Source organism: Anguilla rostrata, chromosome 14, assembly GCF_018555375.3.
Source record: "Anguilla rostrata isolate EN2019 chromosome 14, ASM1855537v3, whole genome shotgun sequence".
Classification (NCBI taxonomy): domain Eukaryota; kingdom Metazoa; phylum Chordata; class Actinopteri; order Anguilliformes; family Anguillidae; genus Anguilla; species Anguilla rostrata.
The window spans coordinates 36,616,951-36,641,721 of record NC_057946.1 but is presented as its reverse complement, the minus strand read 5'-3'; the positions used below and the strand labels follow the sequence as shown (position 1 = coordinate 36,641,721).

Genomic DNA, 24,771 nt, shown 5'->3' with positions numbered 1-24,771 from the left:
CGAAGACACGTGCCCACTTATATAAAATCAGTAAGCTAATGCACCAGTGCAGACATCATCAAAGTTAATAGAACTAGAATAAAGTAATTATTTAAGAAATATTGTACCCACTCCATGTGTTGGTGCCAAGCTGGCAATAAGTGCTTCCATTTATTATCACGGCTTCTGTACGTCTTGTTTACTGCAGTAAGTGGATGCTTGGCATTGTGCCTTTACTCTGCTTAGTAACCTTGGATTACACTGGGGCCTTATATTCCCAATCTGAAACCACATATTTTATAGACTAACCAGATGGTCAGCTGTCAGCTACGTTCAAAATTCTCTCTCTCTCTCCCTTTCAATTTGAATTTCCCATTCATCTTCATATAAAAATTTTCAAATATGAATATGCATGAGGTGGAATTACCAGTAACAGTGCAACTACTAATGGACATTCTGTCCTTGGCCACAGAAATTCACAAATAGTCTATAAATTGTAATTATAGCACCAGGAACTCCAGTTAGCAACAGAGTTTTATTTTCTACCTGGCTGTTACAGTAACCTCCAAAATTATTCACAAATATTGTAATCAGCATGTACTGAACCCTATTTTTGTTCTCAACAATGTGGAAAATATTTTGTTTTAATTACCATTTAATGGAATCAACCAAAACAATACAATTATAAATCATTTGTGAACAAAAATGTGTGGAAATAATATTTAATTCATGTTTTCAGTACTTTGTGCACCATCTCTTTGCAAAGATAACACAAGTAATCCGTATTCCACAGTTTTATAAGATTGGTGAACATATTCGGGGATCTTTGACCATTCTAACATGCAGAACCTCCCTTGGGTCTAACTTATGAACTGACCTCTTTATTCAAATCACAACTTTTCAATCAGATTCAAGTCTGGAGATTGAGATACACATTGCAATACAGTACTTTTGTGGTTATTTCACCATTTTGTTGTTTATTTTGAGGTTTGTTGTGTTGCTGAAAGTTCAATTTGCAGCTGAGTTTTAGTTTCACAGCAGAGAGAGCCAGTTTCTTGGCCAAAACGTCGTGGCACTGGCTGGACCCACGATTTGATTAACCTTAATATCAGCCCAAGGGCAAGTAAACGCAAAGCAACCCCATAATATCAAAGCGCTGCTAACATTTTTTACCCAGCTACCCCATAACATCAAAGGGTCACTAACATTTTTTACCTAGCAACCCCATAACATCAAAGCGCTGCTAACATTTTTTACCTAGCTACCCCATAACATCAAAGGGTCACTAACATTTTTCACAAAACAAAACAAAAGCCTCCTTCCAATCCAAAACCCACTGTTCTAGTGGTTTTATACCCCTTAAGTATTGACAGAATAATAGAAACTGGTATCCTTCGTTTTAAATGTGTTTGTTTGTAATGATCTACTCGTGAAGGTCAACAGCACTTTGTCTCTGAGAGTTCTCTGCCTTTCCCCATGGCGATGGATGACACTTGGGTTTTACATGTGTGTCACCTCATTTGTATTCCCCAGCGAGACAAGAGGTCATGGGAGGCCACAATACAGTTCCCCAAGCTTGAGATCCCAAATGGCCAGATTGAGATGAATTCATAGTGTACCATGTTCATGCATTTCATGTTCTTTACTGATCTAATATCAAGGGAAAGAATAACAATGCAACTGATTGCTTAAGGTCACTGATTGGCCAGATATCCGAGAGGTCAAAGGTCTCAATCAATCCCTGTCCCAGAGCATAGAGATAAAGAGTTTGAGGGAACGCAGGAGGTCGCTACAGTGAGTCTGCAGAGGAAATGATTCTGCTCTGTCCAGACAACACCGCTGTGACTGGGCTGAGGTAAGAAAAGGAGAATACATTCTCGGTGGTCTTTAACCAGAATGAAGATTTACAGAATGTCTAATAAATGGCGGCAAACTGGGGCGGAGTCGCTCTTTCCAAACAGATAGTTTCAGGCTTTATGGGCATGTTAATGAGGACCCTCCGCTGTAATCGGCAGTGCCTGTTTCCAGCGGCAGCGCTGTTCCGAGGGCGATAGGCATAGCCGCTTGTAAACCTGAGATAACAGCATCCTGTTTAATGGTCTCCGATGCCATGGCAACGTGAAACGGGAGTCTCTGCGCTGAGCGGGAGATGGGGATTTTGGGGAGGAGTTCAGAGGCAAGTAAGTCAGGCGTCTGGCGGGGGACAGCGCGGAGAAATGGAAGCTCGAACAGGATGTTGATTTGGACGGTGAATAGTCCGTGTGATTTACGCCGTAGGAACATCATCCCGTTCAGATACTGAACCGGTGGCTTCCAGGCCAGGCCGGTTCTAACGCTAGTCCTGAAGAAGAGGCATCCCACAGTGACTACATGCGCTAGTTGGAGTAGCACCTGTTAAATTCAGCATCTGTAGACAATGAGAACAAAGTAAAACCCCCGACCCAGTGTTAATGTTTGATTTACTGTGACAGACCTCAGACATAACCATAATATTAATACGAGACTCTTTGCTTGCCTGTGCGTTTATGGCGGGAGATTCTGAGCGAATGAATGCACATTAAAATGATAAACGGAGTCATCACGGTCATCTCCAAAAACGGCGTTCATTGAGAGCTCAGCCTTTGAAGTCAGTCAACTAATCTTAAAACTTCCTGGGAAGAATTTAATTGGCCACCCCGTGCACCCGTTGTACATGTCTGTGTGGTGGTGGAACATCAACTGTTTCAAATACCGCAGGTTTGCTATATTATTCTAATTATTTATACATGGGAAGCTGTCAGTGTCAAGGCATGGGTTAAATGCTCTGCTTTGTATTGTCGACTTTATGAGCAAGACTGGAAAACAGTAGGCGAGGGCTGTAAAACTTAGTATGACAACCAAGAAAACTATTGTGAGGATGAAAGAAAAGAAAAAAATCAATCAGAGCTATTGCAGAGTCAACAGTATGAAATGCCCTGAAGAAAAGACTAACTACTGGAAGACATCAGAAAGTGATGACAGAACTATTATGAGAGCTGTGAAAATATCTTAACTTTTCAGGTTGAGTAATTGCTAATGATCTCCATGCATTGGAGGTGAAAGTACCACAGGACACGGTACACAGAAGACTGAGAGAAGCAAATTACAGAGGCTGTGCTTCTAGATATAAACCTCTCATCAGCATCAAGAATAGAAGTACAAGATTGCAGTTAGCAAAAAATAAAAAATAAAAAATACAAAGATGAGCCTGATGAGTTTTGGATAAAGGAATCTAATGGACAGCAGATCCAATGATGAACTTGCATTTCTATTCTTGAGTCTAATGAAAGGTTTATATCTAGAAGTGTAGACTCTGTAATTTGCTTCTCACAAGGACACATACGAACTATCATTTGTCCAAAAATGCGTGTTGCAGATATGAATCTTTAGCCAATGAAAGGTTGCCCTGTTGAATCTTTAGCCAATGAAAGGTTGCCCTGTTGAACCAGAATGTATCATACATGTTTAATGTGTACAAGAAATACATTCTTTGCATGTCAAAATAAATCATGTATGGTTTATAATATATTTAAATATATTCATGTACGATAAATATTAAAGAAAACTATTTTAAAGCCATTCATGTTGACTTCCTTAAGACCTCTGGCCATGGGGACTGGGTGAAGATCCACATCAAAAGAATTTGGGGACTGAAGAAGTATATAAGACTGCATTTGCATGCTCATACTGCGGAGGCGATATCTTTCAACATATCTTTATTCTTATTCCCTCTCTGGTGCCGGCACAAGGGAGAGAAACTGAAGCCGGCTTCACCGTGGTGATGAATACATTTTAAATAACTCCCCCCCCCCCGCAACCCCACAGGAAATGACACGCACCGATGGGACACGTGCGCCCGAGCGGGTGGGCCTGTAGACAGGAAAAGGACGGGGCAGCAGTGACATCACACGCCCGGCTGAACAAAAGGAGCGCGCGGTCTGACGAGCGCGTCGCACAGAAACGCCTGGAGGCTGAGAAAAACTCTGCAACTCTGCGCTCTTTCCTCAATGCGCACATTTCAGCAAATCCAGCTTTACCGCTTATTTCCTTTGTCTCTCGGATGCTGAATTTCTGAGTGCATCGTACTCCCATTAGCATAAAGGCTGGAAAACATGAACTACCGCTGGCTAAATATGACATGCCAAGTGGATGAAAATGTAATCCATGTCTCTGCAACAGTACATGCTGTGCGGATAAGGACCGGTTCTATTTTTCTGGAATTCTGGGTAATTGTACCGCAGTGGTATTGTACCGCCATTGTTCCACCGCCAAATGGGCATTAATTTCAGCCATAGGATTCCTCCCCATTCATTCAGAATACACCACGGCTCTCCTGACCCCCCACGAGACATTCTTTCGTTCCTTAGATTCTCTGATGATGTCATAGGTAAAGCTATGCAGGATTCTTGCTACAATACTAATTGCTGTTCGTTAGGTCGAGCTTCCCTTTGCTACGGAAAATGTATGTTACTGAAAAAATATCAAAAAAGGAAAAGCAGAGGCTCACACTTTGCTTTATGTCCCAAAAGCGAAATAACTGTCATCTATAAGCTAAGAAAAAGCGTTCGCACTAAACCTTTCCCAAGCTCAACCCAAATCATGCCTCAACCCTCACTCTTTTTAAAAAAAGGTTTGTATTTTATCCCTTCAGGAGGAGAGAGCCATAGGCATGTGACTCCTCCAATTTAGATGATGCCTATTCTCGGTCCTTTTCACACTGCAGACGCACCACCAGCGTCTTCAACGAATTAGCATAGGTCAGATTCGTTGGGTCAGCATAGGCCAATTTGACACTCCAGTGTTATAATACCCAGTGTGACTCCACACACTGGCCCTTTATCTTGTTTCATTTTCAGTCTTTAAGGTCAGTCTTAGCATCCCAAGGGCACTTGGTGCTGCTGCTCCACAGACTCATCTTCCTGCCTCCGGTAGCTGAAATTAAAGCAGGGTTTGTTTCTGGGATACTAGCTGAAAATCAATTAGTTTATGAGGTGATCACAATGACATCACCACTTTTTCAGTGCCCAGTGTCACTTTGGCTGCTGTATGAACTAATGAACTCTTTGCAAAACAGGGTGACAAAATCCATGAGTCACTAGTAAGACGTGATAGAGCCACCACTCACGGGATTGCTGAAGGCTCACTCTCCCATTGCCATGCCATGTAAACATAAAATGCTAGCAACAGATTTATTTATTTGTTTTTATTTTTATTTGTGCCTAACCTGGGGCTGTGTATATCCAATTCCCACCCCAACCTGGATTGTCCAACCGCGTTCCATGCGCAAACCACCCCACCTATTCAAACCACCCCGCCTATTCAGAAGCGCTGTAGACATCTGTGGTTCTCCTCCGAAAGACGTGGTGTCACCAGATGCTTCTTTTCACACCGCAGACCACAGCTAAGCTCACACAGAGTGGCATCGGACGAAGACCACTCACGTGCAGCTTTGACACATGGTCTAATGAGCGTTCTTTTTCCAGAGTGTGTGAGAGCAACAAAACATGGATGCCTGTCCGACTGACCCCTCCCGTACCATGAATGATGCAGGCACCAATTGCGCATCGCCCTGGGGAGCTACTGGACCCCATCGATTTGACCCGAGGCTGTCAGGCTCATCCATGCACCGCAGCCCGGCACCTTAACAGAATGAGCCACCCAGCAGTCCTACCGATGGACCTCTGACCACATAAATTTGAAATACTTCACTGAAGTTTTTATTCTTTTGACAACAAGATAAAAAAAATGGTTATCTAACGGCCTTCAAGACACATACTTTGAAATGTGCAAAAACATGAATGAAAAGATCAAAAAACTTTCTCTTGCCTTCATGACAAAACACAAAAATTGAAAGAGCACAGCCTCTGAAATCTTCATTTCCATCAACACTTTCAGATGAAAAACATCCTCTGACTTCAAAAAATAAACTAATAGGTGTGCAGTTCCATCAAAACCAAAGGGTGCTCGCATCCATGTTTTGAATAAATGAACTTGGCGTCAAGCTGAGACCCGCCCTGTTTGCCAAAACAAACATCACATCAGGAAGCGCGTGAATCACAAAATCACCACTCAGTCCCATTGCACTGAAACAGAGAAACCCGGCCATGTCCAGACAAAAGCACAAAACACTGATACAATATTAAACATACAGAGAGAGAGAGAGAGAGAGAGAGAGAGAGAGAGAGAGAGAGTAAACAATAAACTGGAAATTTACTGTGCTCTAGACCGAGATAATTCCCTGTCAGAATATGAGTCTCACTAGATTTAAAAAACAAAAACAAAGGCACATATTAATAACGTACAATCTCAGTGAGCACAGCAAAAGAGTACAGGATGTGTGCTCATTGCAATCTGACAGAGGTGGAGACAGAGGCCCACTTTCTATTGTCCTGCCCCAAGTACCTCTCAATCAGAAATCAATATTTTCCAAAAAATCACCTATTGGAAACAAATAAATTACAAATTATTCTAAGGGAAAAGGATACCACAATAGAAGTGGGAGCTCAGTATGTCTCTGCCTGCAATAAATTAAGAGAGGGTGTGGACTAAATAGTACTGTACACACATGTAATTTCATCTATGCAACATTTTAAAGAGAGATGAATAAACAGCCCCCACGAACGCCGGCTATTATTAACGGCAACTTTGATTGCTTGAGCTAAATCAGCAGGTTGCTGGTCAGCAGCTAAGCTAGGATTGAATATTTCCCACATACATAACGTTTTATTCAGCGGCGACTGGTGAGCTGAAAATTGGTGGGGTGCAAAACTTTCCTTTAAAGGAGTACCATGGTGATTTTCACACTTTCTCGGTTTTATATGCTATTTGCACAAGAAGCATTGAGAAACACAATGAGTAAAGTATTAAATATGTCCGTTCTGTATTTTTGGAGAAATATGCGTTTTAAATTTATCGTCCTATTTTCAACCGGTTGAGAAAATTGTCAACTTGATGCGTCACGAACACAGTAACCACTCCCCTTTCCATGCCCCGTAAACCCATGGATAACTCGAGACCCATAGTTTGCGCTGCCGGTTTACAGGCAAGACAATGCAAATATTTGACTAACGTTAGGTTCACTTAAATTAGAGTGCCTTTTAAGGACTATTAGATTATTTCTGGTTATATTCATTTAGCTAGCTAGCTAACGTTAGCTATACGTTTATAATGGGAAATTTAGGCTTAGAAAAATACGTTTTAAAGTACATTGAAATGACCGAATAATAAAAAAATTATGCACATTTGTTTTGTTGTTGCCTAAAGACAACTGGGAAGTGTCAACCATCATGTTACTCCTTTAAACTAATCATTGATCTCAACCTGTTTTCATTAGTAATTTTTCCTTTATTATCAAGCGTGCCAACGATCGGACTAATCAAATGGCAAGTAGCCTAACACACAGCGTCTTCATACTGTGTTAGGGGGATTAAATCAAATTCAATTTATCCGTTAAAAAATCCATTTTAATCACCAAGTAGTCTACACTTAACAAACAAAATACACCAGTCTGCTATCTACCGTGTTAGCTTTCAGAATAACCAGCAAAAACAAAACCTGAACTTCAATTTTGTTTACATTCTACGCATTGCAGATATTTGCCATGAATTCTAGTGCGGAGAAAGAAGTGCATGTATCCGCAAATAATGTTGATTAAAAATGTGCACAATTTCGTACTCCGAAGAAGCTATGTCCCTTTCCAATTGCTTAGTCAGATCGTTTGCATGCTTGTTAATCACTGAAAATTAATTAAAACAGTTTAAGATCAATGATTAGTTTAAAGGAAAGTTTTGCGCATTACCAATTTTCAGATCATCTGTCGCCGCTGGTTTTATTTTGTTTCAATTCGACAGTTTAAGAAAGATGGATAAAGGAGAAAAAAGTGAGGACAAAAGAGGAGGATGACTGATTATTTTTGTGGGTAAAATAATTCACAGCATTAATGACACTCAATAAACTTGAAATATTTTATGTATATTTTAAAACATTGTTTTCCTTAATTACAATTATCTGTGCAATACATTAAAGATTACTATTTTGAGCTGAGACATTCATTGGTTTGTACCTTTTTTCACCCACCTCCCACCGGATCTCAGGGTCCACCCACCTCCCAAATCCCAATTTAACCCCTGTGTACATGATATCATCTGTGTTCATTATGAATACTTATTGGTTCATAAATTGTTATATCACAAACTATTGATTGTGGCTGTATCTCTGTAAACAATAAGTCCAGGTATTCCAGGGTAAACTTTTGTGTACCTCCAAGGATCTGTGTTGGGTCCTTTGCTCTTTTCTTTGTACATGCTCCCCATTGGGGAAATTGTAAGCAGATATGGTGTTAACTATCACTGCTATGCAGATGATATGCAACTTTAAATATCTTTTAAACCAGGCAAAGTTGTTCCACTAGCCATGTTAGAGGCCTGTCTTAAAGTCATAAAGGCTTGGAGGACCCAAAATTTCCTCATGTTGAATTATGATAAAACTGAGATGCTGGTAGTTGGTCTCAAATCTCTTAGAGATATATTCCTACAGTTTTCCTGAAATATAGATGGCTTCTCTGTCTCCTCCAAAGCAGTTGTTAAAAAAACTTTGGTGTAACTGTTGATTCAGATCTCTCCTTTCAGACCCACATTAATGATCATACGAGTAGCCTTATGACCTGAAGAACATATCTAAATTAAAAGGAAGATGTTGTCCCTCCAGGATACTGAAAACTTGATGCTGGCATTGAAATTTGTGCAGAATTCAGCTGCTAGGCTTCCTACAAGAACTAACAAATGGGAGCATATCAGACCAGTGCTCAGATCTCTTCACTGGCTGCCTGTCAAATCTAGAATTGACTTTAGAAGATTCTGCTTGTTAACTTAAAGCTTTAAAAGGTTTCGCTCCAGACTATCTTCATGTGTTACTTATACCTTACTCTCTTCCTAGATTACTTTGTTCTCAAGATGGGAAAATTCCATATCTAAAATTACAATGGGTGGTAGAGCCTTCTCTTACAGGAACAATCTCTTATGGAACAATCTCCCTATATATGTGAGGGCTTCAGACCAACTTCCTGTCTTTAATTGTATTAGTAAATGGACTAAAGTGCTGTTTCAGGTTTTACTCAGCGCAGTTACCCGGTTAAGTAATCTTGCTTTGTGACCCCCCAGGTCTCCTCAGGGAGATTGTTCCAAAGACTAGTGGTCCTAACAGTGAAGGCCTGGTCACCCTTAATCTTTAGTCTAGTCTGAGCAATGACTAGGGCTGCACAGTACAGCCTGTGTTGGCTATCATTAACGTTTCTTTATCCTATTGAGGACAGGCTTATCCAACTGAGGAGCCCAGCTTACAAAAATACGATTCAAAAAGAACTAAATACAATGTAATATAACATTGTGACAATACGGGTGCTGGGACCCAGGCGCAGAGTGGGGGAAAAAAAACACGAAACTCAAAAAGGGAAAATTAACAAAGATTTTACCAACACAAAGAAGGCAAAACACAAACAGGGAACAGGCAAGGCCACAAAGGGCAAAACAACAAACTCAAAACATATCAAATGAAACAGAAAACAAGAGGAACTCACAAACATGGGTAGGGCGGAACACGGTCAGGGCAGAACACAGGCAGGCAGAGCACAAGGGCATTACAAACAAACACTTCTCAGGAACAAACACAAACAGGTAAAAAACGCAGGCAGGTACAAAGCACAAGGGAAGGTCAAACAAAACACAAGTCAGGAACAAGGTACAGGCAGGTACGTACGGTTTGCAACAGACAGAATTTGGGAACAAACACAAGGAAGGCAGGTACGTGAAAGTCAGGAAACAAACACAAGGAACCAGCACGTGAGTCAAGGGAACAGAGAACTTAAATAGACAGGGGTAACAAGACACAGGTGAACTCAAAAAGCAATCAAACCAAAAGGAGGGGATAAGACACAGGTGGGAACAATGATGGGATAACAAGACAATGAAACAATCATACAATTAACAGGGGGGGAGCAGGACACAAAACAGAAGTGCCGCCATCTGGCGGCCCAACAAGGGAAACACAGACAGGAAAACAGGACCATGACAAACATACTGTCCTAAGTATGGGGTGCCATTAACTGTCAGTGAATGGACAGTTATTTTATGGTTATTTTACGGTTATTTTACAGTTATTTTACAGTTCTTTCCTTCTGGCTATAAAAGGCAGGATGTTTTCTGTTGAAAAAAAAAGCACTACAGTTCATCTCACGCCATAATGCGCCTCAGTCTGCACTTTTAAAATCCGAGCCAGAGCCCTGTAGTGCCCCCTCTCTGCTTGCTTACATGCCACTGGCCCCAGAGCCTGCACAGAAGCATCTGAACGCGTATGCTCTGTTCACGCTTGTCGTGAGCGAACAGCTTTCAACTCTGGATTGCTTCACTTCTGCCGTATTTCTCTGAGTCCAGGAAACAGTGATGTGTTATCTTTATTTAGCTATATTGTGACAGAGTTATACAGCCCATCCTTTCAAAATATATAATTGTATGTTCTTGTTAATAACATGTTTTGCTGAAAATTCTCAAAGTGGTTCCAAAGGGTTTTAATATGTCACCAGCATCCATCCATTACCTAGAAGAACATGCAATGTATTCCACCCCGCTCTACTGACTGTGATAATGGTGGAGTATGCCTGAGTTGGTGTGCCTGCTCTCCCAAAGGTACATGGAGAAAAAACACCCCCCCCCCCCCCACCCCTGGTCTCTTCCAACGTTTGTGGGTTGATTTGGAATTTTGGACTCTCCTGAAATGATTTCTTGCATACACCTCAGGTGCAATGTTATGCAGTTTATTTCTGAACTGGGCAAATGTTATAGCTGAAAGTGTTTATTATATGCTTTTATGTTGCACCAGAGAGACTGGCAAACAAGACTTTTTTTTAATACTGGAATGGTTTAATGACAATAAATTGAATTGAATTGAATATCTATTTTAAAACAAACCTTCTGCTTTCATTATGTTCCACTCATGCCAACTCATCAGGGAGAAAAGCATTTTAGCTTTGCCAAACTTAACATTTTTTTAAATGTATAAAACTACACCAGGGTGAGACTTAACCTTCACAAAAAAAAAGTTAAAGCTTAAAAGAAGTTTCAACTATAAATAATTGCTCCTCTTTTTTCTTATTTCCCAGATGCTCCGATGATAATTTGGCGTGGGTGAGCTATACTGAAATTACAGAGAGAGAGCGAGGACCCCAGTCAGCCATGAGCCAGAATAGCCCAAAAATACTGTGGTCTGCCTTACCAGTCAGGACAAAGGTTCATTGAGTCATTGAGTCAACAGAAACACATTATACATAAATGTATAGCCTTTAGTATAACAAAATATTTTATAAAGCTTTTATTTTATACACTTATTTTATATTTTATATGCTGTAAAAAGATATCAAATCTTTGGGTTTCCTGCAGGTGTAATTGCAAACCTCCGAGTTGCGCAGCCAAGGCTGAAAGTTGGAGTGAAATCAATCATCAGATAAAAATCTGACAGGGCGGGACAGTGTTCGTTCTGCAGAGATCAGGCTTTGATCTGAACAGCGTCTCGTAATAGCGACCATAAATCCTGCCTCCCCAGCGTGTCTGTGGAGGAGCTGGCCTGGTGGGGGGGGAGGGGAGCGGGGGGTTTGTGGGGGAAAGAGAGTTCAGACACCCCTGTCCTGTCTGTTAGTTGTGCTGTCGAATGCGGTGGGTTGGGAGCTGAGCCTCACACAGTGTAGCACTAAGAGCACATCGCAGATTCCATATCCTTGTGTTAAACATTCAATGTGAATGTGAGGGGGCGGCGTGGATGTGGGGCCGGCTGCAGGTGGAGAAATGGGGGAGTAGTTTAGCCGGCTGGCAGTCGTAGCTGTGGGCAGTTGTGTGATTAATTCTCTCCTTGATCTGTGCCGCCTGCAGTGAGACCAGGGAGTTCACGACCAATGCAGACAGTCATGGACAGCAACAGAAACAGAAACAGAAACCGCAACAACGAAAACTACAACTACAAGAACAACAACTACAACTACAACTACAAGAACAACAACGACAACTACAAGAACAACAATTACAACTACAAGAACAACAACTACAACCACAACTACAAGAACAACAACTACAACTATAAGAACAACAACTACAACTACAACTACAAGAACAAGAACGACAACAACAAGAACTACAAGTACAAGAACAACAACTACAACTACAAGACAACACAACTACAACTACAAGAAAACACAACGACAAGTACAAGAACAACAATTACAACTACAAGAACAACAACTACAACTACAAGAACAACAACGACAATAACAAGAACTACAACTACAAGACAACACAGCTACAACTACAAGAACAACAACTACAATGACGGTGATAGTGACAGTGGTCGGTTTAATCAATTAACCGTGTGCATCGTATAGCTCTGGGCCTGTGTGGTTCTGTGGGACTTGTTATAGGGATCAATAGTGAGCCAAAGGCACATAGTGTGTTAATAACACAGCTTATAGAGACGAGTAGAGGGGAATGGGCTCATGTGGGTCTCTCTTGGTTCCTCCGAAGGTTCGTTTTTCAAACCTCCCAGAGCTTTTCCTTGCCACAGTCACCTCTGGCTTGCTTTGTGAGGTTGTAGACTGGGGTACAAGTGTATTGATACAAGTTCTTTGAAATGTATGCTATATTTTATACTGTTGCCTCACAGCAAAAGGCTGTGGGTTCGAATCTTGGCTTGGGGCCTTTCTATGTGGAGTTTGCATGTTCTCCCTGTGTCTGCATGGGTTTCCTCCAGATACTCCAGTTTCCTCCCACCGTCCAAAGACATGCAGGTAAGCTAATTGGAGAATCTAAATTGCCTATAGGTATGAGTGTGTGAGTGAATGGTGTGTGTGCCCCGCGATAGATTGGCGGCCAGTCCAGGGTGTATTCCTGCCTCTCGCCCAATGCATGCTGGGATAGGCTCCAGCACCCCCCATGACCCTGCTCAGGCTAAGCGAGTATAGGTAATGGATGGATGGATTGATTGCCATACACGTGATGTTGAGAATTTTGCCTAATTTCGTCTTCGTATCATGATTATGAGCATTGTAGCCATCACAAATATGCACTGACATTACTTTTGATTTTGCAGGCTCTTTCTGGAAAATGATCCCGCGTGCATCTGAAGATGATACACTAATATACACACATTTATAGTTTATCAAATTTATATCTGTATCATTTCTGAGCTTTTTTCTCTACAGTGTCCAGCTGAGTGATAGTGACATTGTGTTTATGTATAAACCAGAGGTGGGTAAAGAGGGTCATGTCTGTTCCTGGCTTTCAAGCAAACATCTGGCCTCAATTCTTTAATTAGTCCCTACATTAGCACCATCTGACATTTTAGCTGCATTTCTTGACAAACGCATGAATGACAGACAAAGACTGCTCTTGTGTCCTCATATGAAACGTTTTACTGTGATATAATCTATGAGTGAACCAGTGTTGGTGAACACAGCCAGCTAGCTCATTTAGCCAGGGTAACTGGTGGAAAGAAGAAGCTGCACACACACCGGCCCTCCGGGACCAGAATTGCTCACGCCTGGTATAAACCATTCCACAAATCCATTCATTGATCTTCATAAAGTAAATTAATATTTTATCACACGCCATGATGACTTATGGTATTGTAAAACCCCCGTCGTTTTCCTTTGTTACGGACGGCACAGTTATCCACGGCCCTGTGGAGAGGGAGGGGGTGATTCTAGAACTCAGCCGAATCCTGCGTTCGGCACACGAACCTCGGTTTCGCTGTTCTTGCCGCATTGCCATTCTCGCCCGATTCAACTGTTTCACCATTTCTTAAATGATTTTTATTTACAGGAGCCTCTTCGGTCTTACTCAGTACCCTAAGTGGCTTTGCTCGATAACATCACTCAATTAAACTGCATCCGTATGGTGTTATTAGTCTAATTAAGGGCGTGATCATTTACAAGAGCAATAATGAGTCAGGTGGTAATGTATTTTTTCCTCAATGCCGTGCTTATGACTTATTTGTTGATCTTAATTTTATATTGTACGTCTAAGAACAAAAGCATTCAATCTTTAATGAACACAAAAGTGTACATATGCCCTTGTTGATTATCTGGACATTTTTTACAGAGAATTGTACTATCAGTACAAATGCTGGATTCTTTTTAAAGCTCTTTTACATGCATGTTTTGTGTTTCTCAGCTCGTTAATCATAAGTGTTGTCTTACACTAATGAATGCCACCGGAGGAGGAAAGTGTCCCCGGTGGCTGGATTCTGTGATAATGTGGAGTTTGATGCAGTACTGGCAACCTGAGCGGTTCTGCAGCAGAGTAGGTCATGTGGCCCCCATGCGCCGTGATATTTAACAGCACTGTGACACTGGGAGAGGGGGCGGTCCCAGAGCTGCCCCCGCCCCCGCCCCTGAACCCCACCCTCCTCACTGTCTCACTTAGAGATCCCCTGCCCCCCCCCCTCCCCAGCCTTTGCTAATGAGTCTCTGATTATAGTCCCTGCTGCTTTAAAACAGGTGTCCAATCTCATCAAACGGCCGCACTATTCGCATAGACTGGAAGGTCTGAGAGCAATTCCATGGCCGTGGTGTTTTGACGATTTCTGCTTTTTATAAGTTTGGCTGTTTTGGCATTTTAATAGCTTATTTCCCCCATTGGCTAATTCAACCGTGTCTGCGTCTTATAAATCCAATCACCACTCAGCATGGCGACCCAACCCATCACCATGGCAACAGCCACATTACGGCCTGATTCGCTCCATCTCAAATGATGCTTTAAGGCATTCTGGGAAGATCTGGCCGCCATTTTCATTCATGGAGAGAGAACCATGTTGCTAACTTGCTACACATGCAGGGCCGTCCTTAGAATTAACAATGTATATGCAGTGTTCGGTCCGCAGGTGGACCGGATTGGTCTCGGCTGCGCCGGCTGGTGGAGAGAGCACACGCACCTGGGTTGCGGTAGCTAATCAGCCCAGGTGCTTAAAGGTGAGTTCCTCTCCACAGATTGGAGTCGAGACTGGGAGCTCACACTGAGAGAGCGAGTTTTGAGTTTTGTTATTTAGTTTTATTTTGCTTTGTTTTTCTGCACACTAAAAGACAGAAACTGGTCAGCTAAATAGTTGGACTGCGGATCCCAGGGACAAGCTGAAAAGCAGTCTGGGGTTTTACGTTCTTTCATCTTAGTCAGTTTGCTGTTTTAGTTCATTGTTTTCGCCTGGAACCCGTGAGGAGGAAGGGTGAAGGTCTTTATTTAATTTCGAGTTTGCGTGGATGTGGTCTGTCTCTGGCATTTGACATGCATTCAGTCACTGCTGAGTAGAACTCATTTAATTAAAACAGATGACTGAGGATTCATAGCACTTGGTTAACCTGGCCCTGAACATCTACAAAGGAATTTAAACTGAATTTGTATTTCAAACTTTGTGACAAAGAAGGTTATAAAATATACCCTTTGACCTCTTTTACAACCGCATTTCAGTCAAGCAAGGACTGTTTTCTTTTTAAGACAGGCTGGTTCAAAACAAGTTATGACATCTAGAATGTCATTTATTGTCATTTTTGTCATCTATCAATCAACTTAGAATTGTTAGTTAGAAATGAACTTTGTATTGCGTATTTTATTTCTTATTTTTACACTGAGCCGGCTGTTTGACGTACCTCTGAAAGGACAATGTATTTTATTCTGGGTGCCCTTTGGGATGAACTTGCAAGGTTCCATGAAAATGATTAATGTGAATGCGTTTTACTGTGAAGTAGCCCACACTGAAATGTCACGGCCCCTTTGTACCTTCACAGTGGCAATGAGCCCGGACCTTCCCAGAAAGTCACCTATTATCACCTTTAAATCAAATTTTATATAGCACATTAAAAACTCTCACAATGCACTTCAGTTTGCCTTGGCCAGAGCCCGCCGGAGGGCACGGGGGTAACTGAATGCGCCTTCGCGAACACGCGGAGAGGAGCTTTATGGGAACTCGACAGGGGAAAGCCCGTCCTCCTCCGGTCAGCTCAGTGTGGGCTTGCACTGTTATTCCAAGCAGCTGGAACCCGCCGTTTAAAATCCTTTTCAGTCTCGATCCCCGGACAGCAGAGCAGCCCATCAGTCTACGACAGCCCTCACTCCCCCCTCATCCCCCCCCACTCCCCACCCCCCACCTCCCCCCACCCCCTCCCCCTCACCCCCCACTCCCCCCTCGGTCCCTCAAAAGCTCTCCGGCACAACTCAATAAGTCCAAACACGGCTTACTGTAAATATATAAACAACCCAGTGAAAGTACAAGACTCCAATAATTCACCCCGCACTCACTGGACAAATGAAGTCCAGGTATGTCTACCCACCGCGGAGAGAAAAATAACAAACACAAAAAGAGGATAATGGCGACACCAACATTACGCGCCACACAAAACCCCTCTACAGCCCAAAAATCGTAACTGACCACGAGTGGAACCAGAACTGCTGCTGCTCACCACCATCTGGAGAGAGAAAAAGAGAAAGAGAAAGAGAAAGAAAGAAAAAGAAAAGGAAAACAAAACATACCCAAGTCGAATGACCCAGAAAGAGTGACAGTGAAGTGTAGAGGCATCCCTCCTCTGACTTCAGGATTGTCACAGCTTTTCCACATGGGAAACCAGTCTCTACGGCCAGAACACTGCATCCCCAGTCTCTATGGCCAGAACACTGCATCCCCAGTCTCTATGGTCAGAACACTGCATCCCCAGTCTCTACAGCCAGAATACTGCATCCCCAGTCTCTATGGTCAGAACACTGCATCCCCAGTCTCTATGGCCAGAACACTGCATCCCCAGTCTCTACAGCCAGAACACTGCATCCCCAGTCTCTACAGCCAGAACACTGCATCCCCAGTCTCTACGGCCAGAACACTGCATCCCCAGTCTCTACAGCCAGAACACTGCATCCCCAGTCTCTACAGCCAGAACACTGCATCCCCAGTCTCTACAGCCAGAACACTGCATCCCCAGTCTCTACAGCCAGAACACTGCATCCCCAGTCTCTACAGCCAGAACACTGCATCCCCAGTCTCTACAGCCAGAACACTGCATCCCCAGTCTCTACAGCCAGAAGTCTGCATCCCCAGTCTCTACGGCCAGAACACTGCATCCCCAGTCTCTACAGCCAGAACACTGCATCCCCAGTCTCTACGGCCAGAACACTGCATCCCCAGTCTCTACAGCCAGAACACTGCATCCCCAGTCTCTACGGCCAAAACACTGCATCCCCAGTCTCAGATCCCTCTCCTCGAGAACCAGCAGCACCTTTGCCTACCAGTAATATTTCACAATATCCTAATCCAGTGTTTCTTAAACTGTGGGTCGGGACCCAAAACGGGTCACAGGAGCGCATGAGGTGGTGCTAGAATGAGTCTATGGTCCACTAGGCTATGCTATTATGTGTGTTTAATGGGTCCCTGATATTAGACATTTTAATGGATCGTGATATTAGACATTTTAAGATCCAGTAAACATAATCCTCTCTCACTGCCTTCCTGCTGCTGTCAGGGTTTCTGGTCTCCAGCTTCCCTCTGGTCCAGTGCAATGATTTTTGCATTTAAACCACACCAGTCTGGTCTCCTTCCATTGTTTGCCCAACCTGCAAGCTTCTAAGTCAAACCCAGCAATACAATTTTCTCAGGAACAATAAAACAGCCACAAGCAATCAGTGCAAACAGGGAAACCACACAGGAACAAAGGAAACGGTCCACACAGAAATGATCCAACAACAAATGACAAAAAAAAAAACCCTGCAGCGCAACAGACTGCAAATGTGAAACCAAAAATCAGAAAACAAAGAACAAGCGTCATCGGAGCAAAACAAGATCAAAGACACCTACACCCCGAAACCTGTGATCTTTCCCCTCGCTCCACAAAACATCCACATCAAATAACACTGATTAGGCAAGCGTCATACCAGACACCCGTAACCAGCCCCGCATTCTTACTGAATAATCCTCATTAGTCGAGCATTTTCAGGATTTCAATACAGTTCATGTGAATTAAGAATCATTCATTACTGGTATAATTCGACAATATGCAGTATGTGCTACACAAAAACAATTGTGATGCTGGCAATGATGCAGAAGCTGATAACTCCTACCAGCAGCGTGTTCAAAGGAAATACGGTAATTAGCTCAACCTGACGCTGAGCGAACCTCATGAAAACCTCACTGTGAGCTTGGTTCCGAAGGCAGACGCACAGATGGGCAGGGTTCTGTTGACATTAATGGTCTGCTGTGAAGTGAGCGTTAGCCATGGCTATGCGTTCCCACCATCGCTCGCTTTAACTTCGCTCCTCCAGACCGCATGGGTGACACACCTGCATGACAGGGACACGGTCACGCTGTGGAGAACACGCATCGCAGCGTTCCCATCTGTGTGAGGCATTGTGGGTAATACCGAAGCTGCTGCCGCACAATGCCAATGGTCTCAATGTCTTAAGATCTGAAGGTCTTAAGGTCTGAGGGTCTAAATGTCTTGAGATCTGAAGGTCTCAATGTCTTAAAATCTGAAGGTCTTAAGGTCTGAGGGTCTCAATGTCTTAAGATCTGAAGGTCTTAAGGTCTGAGGGTCTAACTGTCTTAAGATCTGAAGGTCTTAAGGTCTTAAGGTCTGATGGTCTGAAGGTCTGAAGGTCTGAAGATCTGATGTCTGCCAAGATGGCTCTCGGTTCTCCGCTGCTGAAGCTACAGGCAGGCTGTGCTTATTTCACCTCCAGCACGCTGGCGACGCAACATCCTCTCTACAATGGAGGTCATTTGGTTACGTGTCTGAACCTGTGTGTGTTATTGAGTTCCCCCATCACTTTCGGGTCTTTCAGTTCCTGATGAAAAAGCCTGAGCGGATATTGAGTGGATGAGTGGATGTGTGCGTACGCGTGAATGCGCTTGTGTGACGCGTCTGTACACCTGTCTGAGAAATGAGTTGTCAGTCACCCTCTGTTATTTCCATATTAATTTTATTTGGATGAATAATCAGAAGTGAATATTGATAGACCTGGGAAGTACTCATTAATATTTAATGTATTCATTTCCTCAGAAGGGCCTTGACAGGGCATCGACCGAAAAACATTTTAATAAATAAATTCCTACTGGTTGTGTACGGAGTCAGAAGTGACTCAACGGCGCCCCCTGTCTCAGCCAACCACTGCACAACATAATCCCCAAGCTACACCAGGGAGGAAAACAGAGAGCCATGGTTCCTGTGATGAAACGTGTTTATTACTCAAACATAGAAAACTCATCACTTAAAAACACACAAAACACACATCAGAAATTTTTCAGCTGTTTAAACGTGCATCAGTATTCATTTTACACTGCCTGGCCAAAAAAAAAAGTCGCCATTTGGATTTTTTTGGGCAGTTCCCACTGTACAAGCCTCTGGAGGCAGTGCTATAATCTGGGGCTGCTTCAATTGGTCAGGTCTAGGTTCAGCAACGTTATGCGGCAATAAAATGAAGTCAGCTGAGTACCTGAATGTACTGAATGACCAGGTTATCCCATCAATGGATTTTTTTCTTCCCTGACGGCACGGGCATATTCCAGGATGACAATGCCAAGATTCATCAGGCTCAAATTGTGAAAGAGTGGTTCTGGGAGCATGAGGAATCATTTTCACACATGAATTGGCCACCAGAGTCCTGGCCTTAACCCCATTGAAAGTCTTTGGGATGTGCTGGAGAAGACTTTACGGAGTGGTTCGACTCTCCCGTCGTCAACACAAGATAATGCAATTCTGGACGGAAATAAATGTTGTGACGTTGCATAAGGTTGTCAAAACAATGCCACGACGAATGTGTGCCGTAATCAAAGCTAAAGGCGGTCCAACGAAATATTAGAGTGTGTGACTTTTTTTTTAGGACAGGCAGTGTATTTACATGGAGTATACCCATACTTTTCTGCAAATCATTTCATGATTTCATTTCATAAAACATTTTTAATTCAAATCTGCTCTTTCTCACTCACACACACACACACACACACACACCACTTCTCTTCTCAACTACCCCCACTTTCACTGCTCCTAAGACCTGTAAAATTTCCTTATTTAAAAAAGTGTCTGCGTGCAAGCCTAGTCACTAATGTGTGTGTACATGTAATGCTGTTCTTGAGTGTGTGTGTGTGTGTGCGGGTCTGCATGTGTTTGTGAGAGTGCGTGTGCATGTGTTTGTGAGTGTGTGTGCATGCGCGTGAGCGTGTGTGTGTGTGAGTGTGTGAGTGTGCATGTGTTTGTGAGTGTGTGCGTGAGTGTGCGTGTGCATGTGTTTGTGAGTGTGTGTGAGTGTGCATGTGTTTGTGAGTGTGTGTGTGCATGTGTTTGTGAGTGTGTGTGAGTGTGTGAGTGTGCATGTGTTTGTGAGTGTGTGTGCACGTGTGTGTGTGTTTGTGAGTGTGTGTGCGTGTGGACCCGTCTATGTTCCATTGAGCATCATTAGTGATCACTCCCCATTACATTGACAGCGGGTCTGCATGTGTTTGTGAGAGTGCGTGTGCATGTGTTTGTGAGTGTGTGTGCATGCGCGTGAGCGTGTGTGAGTGTGCATGTGTTTGTGAGTGTGTGCGTGTGTGTGTGAGTGTGCGTGTGCATTTGTTTGTGAGTGTGTGTGAGTGTGCATGTGTTTGTGAGTGTGTGTGAGTGTGCATGTGTTTGTGAGTGTGTGTGCATGTGTGTGTGTGTTTGTGAGTGTGTGTGCGTGTGGACCCGTCTATGTTCCATTGAGAATCATTAGTGATCACTCCCCATTACATTGACAGTGGGAACACACAGACCCAGCACATTTGTGAAATTAAGAGGAGCCCCCCTCCCCCCACAGAGCCTGTAGCCCCACCCTGCCCCGCCCCCGCCCTACCCTTCAGATGGGGTGCCCGTATCTGCTGTCGTAGGTGTGTCCAGGAGCACCCCCCCCCACCCCCGCCCCCCGCCCATGCCCCTGCCCCCGCCTCCACCCCAGTCCTCAGACGAGGTGCCCATATCTGCTGTCGTAGGTGTGTCCAGGAGCCCCCCCCACCCCGCCCCGCCCCACCCGCCCCACCCCAGTGCTCAGACAGGGTGCCCGTATCTGCTGTCGTAAGTGTTTCCGGGTGCCCCCGTGCCGATGGAGGACGGGGCTTTGAGTTTGCTGGCGTCTGTGAGGTCACTGCTGAACTCTGACTCCCCCCAGGGCTGCGGAGACTGCACCGAGGTGTAGGCCACGCCCGGCCGGAAGCTGGAGATCCGGCTGTGGGGGCGACTCACTGGGGGCGGAGAGTCCTCTCTAATTGGGGGGGGGGGACGACGACACACGGGAAGAAAGACCGCTATGAGTGTCGCAGGACCAATATTTAGCATTTTTGTATGTCTGTACGGGGGGTATGGGGGGATGTATTTACGATATTTGTGTGTACCTGGTATGTGTATGTATGTTGGTGTACTTCATAACTGCACACAGCTGCTCATATTAAATTTTCACCGAACGCAGCATATGTTCATATTTAATCAGAATGTTTCCCCCTGTATTCAAGAATTTCCCCCCTGTATTCCAGAATATTTCCCCCAGTATTCCAGAATATTTCTCTCTGTATTCCAGAACATTTCCCCAGTATTCCAGAATGTTTCCCAGGAATTCCATACCTGATGTCATTGGCCACCTCCTTGTCCTTGCACCGTTTACCATATCGGCAAATCAGGAGGAAGATCAACAGCACCAAGATGAGTAACAACAGCAGAACACCAATCACAGTGCCTGCGATGACACCAGCTCTGCTGGGGGCTGCGGAGGGAGGAACATTCATGCATTTATTTGTTTATTGATTAATTTTCTTACATGTTTATTTTAATCCTTACCAAATTTAGGAGGAAAAAAATAACATGGAATTTCTTTTTCAGAGGGGATCTGGTGAAGGGGACAGCATACACGAATATACACGTCCAAAAATACACAAGTCAATAAACAGACAAGCCAGAAAAGCTGTTACGTTAAAACAGATAAACAACAAGCATTCGGTTGTCAGGCATAATAACTGGAGAGCAGGTTCATTATGGTGATTAGCCGGCTTATCCGTGCGATGCAAACCACTGTCCTGCCAAGTTACGTAACAACCACAGCGCAGACTGGGCACTCGTGGACGTAGGAAACAGAGCAGGTTTCTTAGTTTTATTTTTTCTTTGTGTTATGTCCAACTAAACACCCTTTCAAGGCCCTAGCCTGGGTACCTAGACAGCTGTTTTAGCCACCTAAGACCAGTTTGGTGCCCAATAGGAGACATAAATCTCTGGTCTTAATCCTAAGGACCATATATTCCACTACGCCAAAACCTAAACTACAAGGGACATTCAATAAAAACAAAAGTAAAAACAATAACAATGTTTCTGAAAATATTTTCAGTGCAACATGTTTTGCCATCGAATACACTTGTATTATGTTATAGCCTCTATGATGCGTGTTAAGGTGAAACAGTGTTAAGGTGAAACAGAGGTGTGTCTGGACGTTTCTCTGTACACAGTGTTCAGATGAAACAGGTGTTCTCACGTTTCTCAGTACAGAGAGTGTTCAGGTGAAACAGGTGTACTCACGTTTCTCAGTACAGAGAGCGTTCAGGTGAAACAGGTGTTCTCACGTTTCTCAGTACAGAGAGTGTTCAGGTGTACTCCCGTTTCTCAGTACAGAGAGTGTTCAGGTGAAACAGGTGTACTCCCGTTTCTCAGTACTGAGAGTGTTCAGGTGTAACAGGTGTACTCACGTTTCTCAGTACAGAGAGTGTTCAGGTGTAACAGGTGTACTCACGTTTCTCAGTACAGAGAGTGTCCAGGTGTGACAGGTGTACTCACGTTTCTCAGTACAGAGAGTGTCCAGGTGTGACAGGTGTACTCCCGTTTCTCAGTACAGAGAGTGTTCAGGTGTAACAGGTGTTCTCACGTTTCTCAGTACAGAGAGTGTTCAGGTGTAACAGGTGTACTCACGTTTCTCTGCGCGTAGTGTGTATCTGCAGTGCTCTTTCCCCACTGCGTTGCTGGCCTCACACCTGTACATGCCGGACAGAGCCTCAGAGTGGTTGCTGATATGCAGCTCACCGGTGATAGAGTCTGACAGACAGACAGACACAAAGACGCACCTTCATATGAGCTCACTCCTTTAGACATAAGATTGGAATCACTAAATATTAGTTAAATAACTTAACTTTTCCCCTGGATTCAATGAAATATATAGATATTTTACAGAAAAAAATGCACACACATAATAATACCTCAGATTTATATAGCGCTTTTCTGAGTACTCAAAGTCGCTTTACATGGGGGAAAAAAAGAAAGAGAAATAAAAAACTTTATATATCATTTTTTCCCCACAAATGTTGCAGGGTTTACAAATCACCACCTGTATTCGCAAAAGAAAAAAATAATATAATAAAAACTGACAAAAAACTAACAATTCCACCCACTTTGAGGTTCATTATACTGTTATACTGTCCCATCATTAGGTTGCTTGCAGACAGAGAAAACGCATTCAGCCAAAGTTGTATCCAGTACCTTCAAATAACAACCATTAGCCTGAAAACCACAGCTTTCCTAGCAGGCTCACAAGTGCCGGCTCGTAAATGGGATCTTCGGATTACAGTTGTCAGGGAAACCGCGTACAGACATAGAGACATACATTTCGGAAGGCATGCATGCCAGCCCCGAATACCAGTTTTTTTTTTCAGCTAGCCTGCCGAACAGACAGAAAACAAACAGCGAGCTTGACCTTTCAGTTCCGGCAAAACTCCCATCGCCTCCCGGCGAACGCTATCTGCTGATTGGCTCGGCACGTGCTCAGCGCCGCGTAACGGAGCCGGGGGTCATTCATTAACGCCGCGCGTCGGTTTCCCCGCCGGGTTGCGAGCGCTGCTCCCTGACTGGGGCGGGCGGCGACCCGGCAGCGGAGAGGCCGGCCCCTCGGGGGGATCGGCTGCGCTCGGCTAGCCCCGACGCCAACGCTACGCGGCGAAGCTCGCGCCAGAGCGGGCTCCTGATGGGCCCCCCATTGCAAATTAAGTGGGCTCACGCGCCTCGGCGGGGTCTGGTTTAAAACCGTCATGGCGGCAGGTCTGGAACAAAGCGCCTTTGAAGATTACCGGGGTCTACGGCGGGAGGCTTCCAACACACATTTCCAAAGTGAGGAGAGATTCAGAGATACTTTTTAGCATTTGTGTTCCCTTCTTTGATTTCAAAGCCTAAAATGAGGTTTGTGCACCCCCGCCCCCTCCCTACCTGGCCATATAATTGTCAGGGACCAATCAGAATAAAAGGGGCGGGGCATAAAGCTGCAGAGCACAGGCAAACTATGGTAGGTGTGTTGGAGAAACGCTAACGCATAATGCGCAACCTAACATGAGTGGCTCCTAGGAGCACTGATCCTGTGTGTTTGGCTGTCACGTGAAAGCCTGCCTTTGGGGGCGGGACTCACCTTGCGTGATGCTGGCTGCATTTGGGGGCGGGACTCACCTTGCGTGATGCTGGCTGCGTTTGGGGGCGGGACTCACCTTGCGTGATGCTGGCTGCGTTTGGGGGCGGGACTCACCTTGCGTGATGCTGGGGTGGATGCCTGCGGCGCTCTCTTTCACCCACACGTACTGCAGCGGAGCAGAGCCCTGGGAGGACTTGCAGTGGAGGGAGAGAGCGCCCCCTACTGACTGGCCGCCTTCGGCCCAGCACTTAGGGACTGAGGGGCGCACTGGAGAAGGGAAGAGGAGAATCACGAGGCCAGTGTCACTGCAGCACTGTTCTCAATA

General features: G+C 44.2%; 1 protein-coding gene and 1 long non-coding RNA gene across 4 annotated transcripts in view; one reads left to right on the top strand and one right to left on the bottom strand.

The window, feature by feature from the left end:
- Window positions 1–21,055: 21,055 nt before the first annotated feature.
- The window catches only part of LOC135238921 (coxsackievirus and adenovirus receptor homolog), a 13,824-nt gene continuing 10,108 nt past the window's right edge, over window positions 21,056–24,771 (bottom strand). For both annotated transcript variants that reach the window (XM_064307106.1, XM_064307105.1), the window contains exons 5-8: window positions 24,561–24,713; window positions 22,967–23,089; window positions 21,638–21,776; window positions 21,056–21,281 (exon numbers count right to left, since the gene is read on the bottom strand). In XM_064307106.1, the coding sequence (XP_064163176.1) occupies window positions 21,068–21,281; window positions 21,638–21,776; window positions 22,967–23,089; window positions 24,561–24,713 (629 nt within the window). In that variant the 3' untranslated portion in view covers window positions 21,056–21,067. The remainder of the gene's footprint in view (window positions 21,282–21,637; window positions 21,777–22,966; window positions 23,090–24,560; window positions 24,714–24,771) is intronic.
- Window positions 22,476–22,987, top strand: LOC135238924 (uncharacterized). Of its 2 annotated transcripts, none has more exons than XR_010325229.1 (4): window positions 22,476–22,560; window positions 22,614–22,683; window positions 22,737–22,859; window positions 22,913–22,987. It is a non-coding gene; the product is annotated as an uncharacterized LOC135238924 (long non-coding RNA). The 2 variants fall into 2 exon arrangements; XR_010325228.1 differs by having other exon boundaries at window positions 22,491–22,560; window positions 22,614–22,648; window positions 22,728–22,859.